Source organism: Fulmarus glacialis, unplaced genomic scaffold (genome assembly GCF_000690835.1).
Source record: "Fulmarus glacialis isolate BGI_N327 unplaced genomic scaffold, ASM69083v1 scaffold23372, whole genome shotgun sequence".
In the NCBI taxonomy this organism is placed as follows: Eukaryota; Metazoa; Chordata; class Aves; order Procellariiformes; family Procellariidae; genus Fulmarus; species Fulmarus glacialis.
In genome coordinates, this window is record NW_009197507.1 from 22,543 (window position 1) to 29,597 (window position 7,055).

A 7,055-nucleotide genomic window follows, 5' to 3' on the forward strand; every position below is an offset into this window, starting at 1 on the left:
CCTCTGGAGAGCACAAAGCAAGGTTTGCATACGCACACGCACACTCACCAGCACGTGCGCTGCGGGCAGCGGGATTACAGCCTGTGCTGAGCGAACAGGGTGTGGACACTTTACAGGTCAGGCACAAAAACTTTAGTACACGTAGCACAATACTCCAATTAAGTGCAGTTTGAAAACTTGTTACCATTAATTGTAACTATAGACTTAAGTGTAAAAAATAATGATGTATTCTGCTTTCAACTGAAACAGGTCTCTGCCGATTTCAGGGGAGTGCTAGCCGAGATCAGCAAGTCTGCACTTATTTAGATGAGAGCCATGCTTTGCCCACACCGAGAAGCAAGACCAGGATTTCAGAACAACAAAGCAGTGCAAGAGAGAGCGCATTCCTAGTTATCCACATTTTACACATCCAGGAAAAATAGTCCTCCTCAGTGCTCAGCTAAGCTTCAGCGTAGGAGTGGCTGAAGGGAGAAGAGTCCAGAAGGAATAAACACTACAGAAATATTTCATCCAGCAGGTGAGCTGTCTCCCAGCAAAACAACACCTGGTGCCGAACAGCACAACAGCTCTACTGTCAGCTCTGCTACAATACGTATGCACGTCCTTCCGCACCACGGAAACTGAGCAGTCTGATTGCGCTACGGGCATTTCATTTTATTACTCATACCACGCCATTACAACACAGCACTCCTGCAGCCAGTGATTCCACTTCTTAGCTGTATTTACACTTGGTGTAAAAGAAAATCCATTCAACATGGAGAGTATCTCATTTAATAGAAAAGGGTGATTTTATACAAAGTACTGTGGAGAAGTATAAGGCCACATGAAGAGCATCATCAAGTTGACATGGTGGCTATTTCTTAAGTCAAGACATGATTAGTACTTCCTCTGGTGCTTTGATACAGGTAAATGAAAGCCTTGAACAATTTCCTATAAGGTGCACAAGCATCCACGATACATAAAAAAACCTTAATTTTCTAGTTCTCCTGTACTCAAAAAAAGATATAAACAGAGACCCAGCTTATTCATGGGTTATCTTGCCATTTTTGCATTTTTCAGTAGATTTTGATATGCTGGTTTAGCAGGACTGAAAGTAAAGCATAATTTTTAGTGTCAAAGCTTCTGAACAGTGTTTGTGCTTCTACCTCCATCAGAGCAGTCTGGCTCCTCCAAACTTTGCTCCAGTGGAGTGTGGACTCAGGAATGCTCAGTATGTCAAACTTCTACCAAAAGTCACAACAGCTTCCACTTGCAAAGGGTATGAATTTATAAAATGTTGAGGATTTCAACACTTCTTTTCTGAAATAAAGTCATTCTGGTTTGGTTTGTTTTAAAAATGATGACACACTTCGCTGTCAAATCTCCAATGTCACCTGCGTAAGGAGGGTGTAACAGCACCAGCCCAATGCAGGATCAGGATCTGCAAGTGTGAAAATCCCAACCACTATGAGTTATCAAATATTATGTGTTTACAAAATGCTCTGAATGCAATTCTTTAGGTTTACTGAAAAGGAGTTTCCAAAACAACTCTGGGTCTCATCCTGCACACCCCTACTAATGCAGGTCAAGTAATTTGCCTACGTATCAAGACCAAAATGAATAAATACAAAATATATTTGGTATAGAAAATACTAGTATAAAAATTAAAAATCACCCTGTTTTACTGTCCATCAAAATATCAACAGCAAGCATTACAAGTGACGTTTTTAACCTATTGCCAAAATAATTTCCAAAGAGTTCTGCTTTCCTGAAGTGCTGGTGATTGCATTTGCCCAAGTATTGAAAAAAACAAATTGGGAAGGGACAAGGAAAGATATGATAGATTTCTCACATAGCATTATTAACAGAGGCCCTAAACTGAAGAAAACTAAAGTATGCACAAACATGGGGAAAAAAGCCATTGTCAGTTCTGTTGTAGCCATCAGAGCTCTTCCTGATCTTCAGAAAGTTTGTAGAGAAGGTGCTTCCTCACACTAGCCCTGGCAGACAGATGATGGCACAGGGATGAGCATACTCAGAGCACTGCTGCTTTTCGGTTTCTCTGCTGCGGCAATTCTGTTGAGTTTGCCAACCTCTGTCTGCCAGCTGGGGATCTTCTTTGTGGTCATATGGCGGCGGGTGTGCTTTGTCAAGTGATCGCTGCGCATGAAGCGGCGCTCGCACACAGGACAAGCAAACTTCTTCTCTCCCGTGTGAGTTCTACGGTGGCGTGACAGTTCATCTGAGCGGGCAAACTTCTTGTCACAGCCATCCCAGTTGCAGCTGAAAGGCTTTTCTCCTGCAGGACATAAAAGAAGCATAACTTACTTCTGAGAGGCTGTGTTACAGTTTTATCAAAGAATTAACTTAAATCCTGCCTTGCAAAAACTGATGAATTCCACAGAACTGCTCATGTGTGCAGTCAACATTAGCTTAAGCTCAAGTTGTGCTCCAGAGAAAAATCATAGGTATCGTTTCTACTTATTCCCTCGTATCTCTTTAAATGTTCTTTAATCAAGTCTGTTTTTTTAATTGTCCAAAACCCCAGTTTAAAGATTTTCCATAAAGCTACCTTATCCGCTGACCGAACTAGAAGCAACTCTCTGCCCCCCACCCGTGTGACCACAGCTCTATGGCTGCCGCATGTCACCGGCAAACACTGCGGGCAAACAGGAAGCCTGGAATCGAGCCTCTGAGTCCTGCTGCGCCAGTGATTTGGTCCTGCACACAAAGACACCACCCCAGCGAGTACTACTGAGGAACGGCCTGTCCTGCCATCCCCACGCAGCTGGAGGTCCAGCAGACAGCTAGGGGAGTTCTGCACACCCAGGAATGACAGCAGTCAGGAGGGCTGTCCACGTCAGCTTCTGCTCATCCTGCAGATCTATCCTAAACAACATGACCTATCGCCTGCAAACCCCATAAAGCTCAAGATAAACATCTACCACATGACCCAAATTCATGGTAACACTTTGGAGCAGAACAAAAGTGTCCAGCAGAAAGGAAGCCCCACAGAAGCGTTGTTCTTATTTCAGATATTGAGAGTAAAATTCTACGTTTGGTGTATGTGATACCACCTAGCTACTCAATGTGCAGGGAAAAGGTGGGAAAAAAAGCCAAACTACTCTGCCCGCCAATCCTGTAACATGGACTGGCTAGTGAAGGGGCAGTGTGCTTCACCTACCATAGCCGTCCTAGTCTTAATCGCGATACAGGGACACACACAGCTTCCCTACGGATCATCAGCAGCATGTGCTCAAAGCGAGACACTTGTTGCTAGTCTATGGTTATCCTGCAGCGCCAGGTTAATTCAGCAGCCTGCAGCTCTTACTCTCAGGCCAGAAGAAGAGCTCTGGTTTACAAGGATTATCAGCTTCATAGGAGGTTTAAGCTTTTTCCCCAAAGGAACTGTAAAGACAGGCTGACAAACTAATGCAAATCCTGTCATGGAAGCTGACACACAATAAACCACAGTGTCTGTGGGGTAAGGGAGGGTGGGGGAAAAGAGCCAAGGAAAAGAGCCAAGCAAAAAAATTACACAAATTTTTGAATGAGCTGTTCTTACCAATCTCCCACCACACCTGTCCCTCAACATCAAAAATAGTCCCTGAGAACTCAAAGTTAGTGTTAACTTAACAGGATCTTGGAGCTAGAAAAAGGATAACTAAAACACATGTATACTGTCTCCACACTGACCAGATTTTAATCAGCAAATCAGCTCGCATTAATTACAATTAATTTTCATTTACCTTTAAAATTCCCTTTCTGTAACTGAATAAACTGCTACATTCCTGTAGCAGCTCTACTTCCTAACACAGTACCCCAAAATCTCAATGCATTCCCATTTAGCCTAAACAAAACTCTGGAAAATGTGCAGTTTCGGACTTTCTCTCTTTTCTTTTACTTGTGTAGCAATTAAGACCAACTACCCGTACTACGGTTTGCTTACACCAGACCTCTGCATGCCCCAAAAAAAGTGACTTGCACAATTCATTTCGATCTAGTCCAGATGGCAGGATTCCACTCAAATCTAAACACACACACACACAGACGGCAAAGCTTTGCTCCAACTAAAGCATGTGAAATTCAACTAACACTATGGGGTCAGCTGAGGTCTCTGAACAAAGTCTGTCTTGTTTTGCTTGCCCATGGAGAATGAACATTCCTCCCTTCTCCGAGATGAGCAGAAGTTTCCCGATCACCTGCCTCTTCCCCTTCCCACTCCCTCCCCCTGAAAAATGTGCATTTCAGCACCCCAACGCAAGCCAGTGCCGGAGCAACAAAGCACCCGTCCTGTTGTACACACCAGTGTGGGTGCGAAGGTGGGCTTTGAGGTGGGAACTTTTGAAATAGGTTTTCTTGCACCCAGGGAAGTTGCAAACATAATTCCTCCGTCTAGAAAAGTCCATCTGCGGGGCACAGCTTTGACCAGAAGCGATGAACACAGGAGCAGGAGCAAGGGGCAGTAACTTGGTGTTCCCAACAGTCATTACTGTTTGCGGGCACTGCGGTGTCTGTGTGACAGCAGTCTGTGGAAGAACCAACATGACGGTCCCCTGAGGCACAGAAGGTCCCATGAGTACAGGCTGAGAGAGAGGGGCTGTCTGCGGTAAAATAGGTTTCATGGGAGTTGAGACTGTTGGAGTTGAAGGCTTGACATAGGCATTGATCATACTGCTTTGTCCATTTAAAGGGATCATTTGACAGAGAACCTGGGGGCTTGAAACGGGGGCAGGTGTCACTGGGGTAGCTCTTTTTTGCAAGTCATTCTCACAATTCTTTGGTAAGTGGGTCTGTGGTGAAACAGGCCGGACTGGTAGTTGTCCTTTATTGGTCACAATATCACTGGAGTCACGTGTATAAGGCTGATGTACTGGAGAGGTTTTGTTAATTAAATCATCTGCAGCACTCGTGTCCTGTGGCAGTCTGGAATGTCTTCGGTCATCCACTCCACACCAGTCTCTGGAAGTGCTGTAGCCTGAAGTTACCTTTGTTTTCTCTTGCGCAGCAGGACTGTCACCTGTGTGACGTATCACACTTGTGGCCATGGCCCTGCAAGGCTGAGGGGCAAAGGATTCAGGTATCACTGGCTTCTGGCTGCACTGTCGCTCCATGTTGATAACAGATGGCTTGGTTATGGGAGAGGCACCGGTCGCTGATGTGACTGAGCAGGCAGCTGTATTTGCCATGACAGTCCTTGGTTTGGAGTAAGTGACTTGTGAGGAGAGGAGCATAGCAGCTGATATCTCAACAAAGTCAGGGCTGTGTGGAGGGGTCATGCACTGCAAAAAAGAGAACATCATTATACAGCAGTGTAATTTCATAGCACAATTTTTCACTATCTTTACTGTGAAAAATAAAATTACACCCCCTCCCCAGAATCTCAGAACCTGCCTCTTGGGACAACCTGATTACATACATTGCCTCATCTGATGGCCATTCTGAATATGCTCAAAAGCATATTAATAAAAGGAAGGCAATGAGGCAGATGTAAACCCGCATAAAACATTGCAAGTCTACTCATGCGCTACAAAAAACTCTGTCATTCCTTTCTCCTCAGCAATGGGTGCCACTGTAAGAGGCTATGAGCGCTCTGCTGTTCACAGAAAACAGACTAGCAACAGATAGGGATACTGTACCATTTCAATTTCAAGCTTCCAGCGAGCCCTAGATCTTTTATCAATGATTACCCCATCAGCTGGTGGCTACTTCTGAAATAAAAACAAATGGAACTGCTCTTTCCCCTCTTATTCGTCCATTTCTCTCCATGCTCTCTTGCTGCCACTGCCTCTCGTTCCTCCTTTACCACTGAAAACTCATGCCTATCTCCAGTGCTGCTCAAGCGGCAGTGCGAACACTGAGCAGCAGGAGTATGAGAGAAGTCCGTCAACCAGCTGCCATACCACCTCAGCCTCTCTCCTCTATTATTCCCCTTTTTCCTGACATAACTGCACACTAGAAGCCTACTGGTTGAAATGGGCCTTAACTGTCTGAAACCTGAATGGCACCAAGCCCTTCTTTAATACCTACTTTTGTTACAACCTAAATGGCAACAAAAAAAATTGTGATTCAACCGACATTAGTCAGCTGGAGTAGACCAATAGTCTGGAGAAATAACAGACTACATGTACAAACACATAGCATAGAAACTAATTAAATTGTCTATTTCATAATGGTAACCTGTACTTTCTCTTATAATGACCAGAGTGAAGCCAAATGTCATCAAGAGCCTTTCTCATATAGTGCTTGCAGATAAGTCGGTGCCAAATCACTCAGGCTCACTCTGCCATTCTTACTCAAAGTGCCCCAAGAAACCTACAATAGCCACCCAGCCAGCATCCTCAGCTCACCTGTCCAATTAAATAACCTGTCAGCAAGGGCTTTCACATCTGGATTTAACGAGGCATCAAACTCCTACATTTGCCATTCCAGAGACGGAAGAAAAACACAAACTCAACATGCCCACCTCGCTATTCTATGCACACACAGCACTGGCTATGCTGTAGCTATTCTACACAGGGACACATGAACAAGCTATCTTTTCCAGCCAAGTTAAAACATTGCAGAGATGTAACACCCAGATGTCAGGCACATTTGTTTTGCCTTCATGTTTTTCTTACCAGTGTAGATAAATAGTCCTTTGGTAATTCAGACGTAGCCTCAGCGTGCATTGTGAAATCACCAGAATCTGAGAAAGGTGTAAGTGGCCTTATCTTTAATATGTCACCTTTCTGTGATCTTTGACCCCAGGAGCTCATACAAACAAGCGCTTCAACAGCTTCAATGTCATTCTGCTCCAAGGTGCTGCAGGTAGACCTTTCGCTGTCATGACGCTGCCTTTCACGGATAGACTCATAGATGTCCACAATGTCAACCTAAATGTAATCGGATTACTGGCTATTAGGACAAGTCAGAATACAAAGCCAACACCACCCACATACTCTCTGCTCACGATGAAGGTCATCTGAAACAGATCCCAAGCCCGTGGCAAGACTTTTACCAACCAGCTCAACTCTTACCCTCCCCCCACCAGCTCATCTCCCCACCCCTGTTACTCTCTAAAAAAAAAAAAAAGT

At 44.5% G+C, this 7,055-nt stretch overlaps 1 protein-coding gene across 1 annotated transcript; it reads right to left on the reverse strand.

Annotated features, from left to right (window-relative positions):
* Positions 1-1,485: 1,485 nt before the first annotated feature.
* On the reverse strand, positions 1,486-6,854 carry KLF11 (Kruppel-like factor 11; the record flags this gene model as incomplete). The annotated part of the gene is made up of 3 exons (XM_009572579.1): positions 1,486-2,278; positions 4,286-5,261; positions 6,600-6,854. Coding segments are annotated over 3 exons (1,536 nt in total), but the record flags the coding sequence as incomplete, so codon positions are not given.
* Between the last annotated feature and the right edge of the window lie 201 nt (positions 6,855-7,055).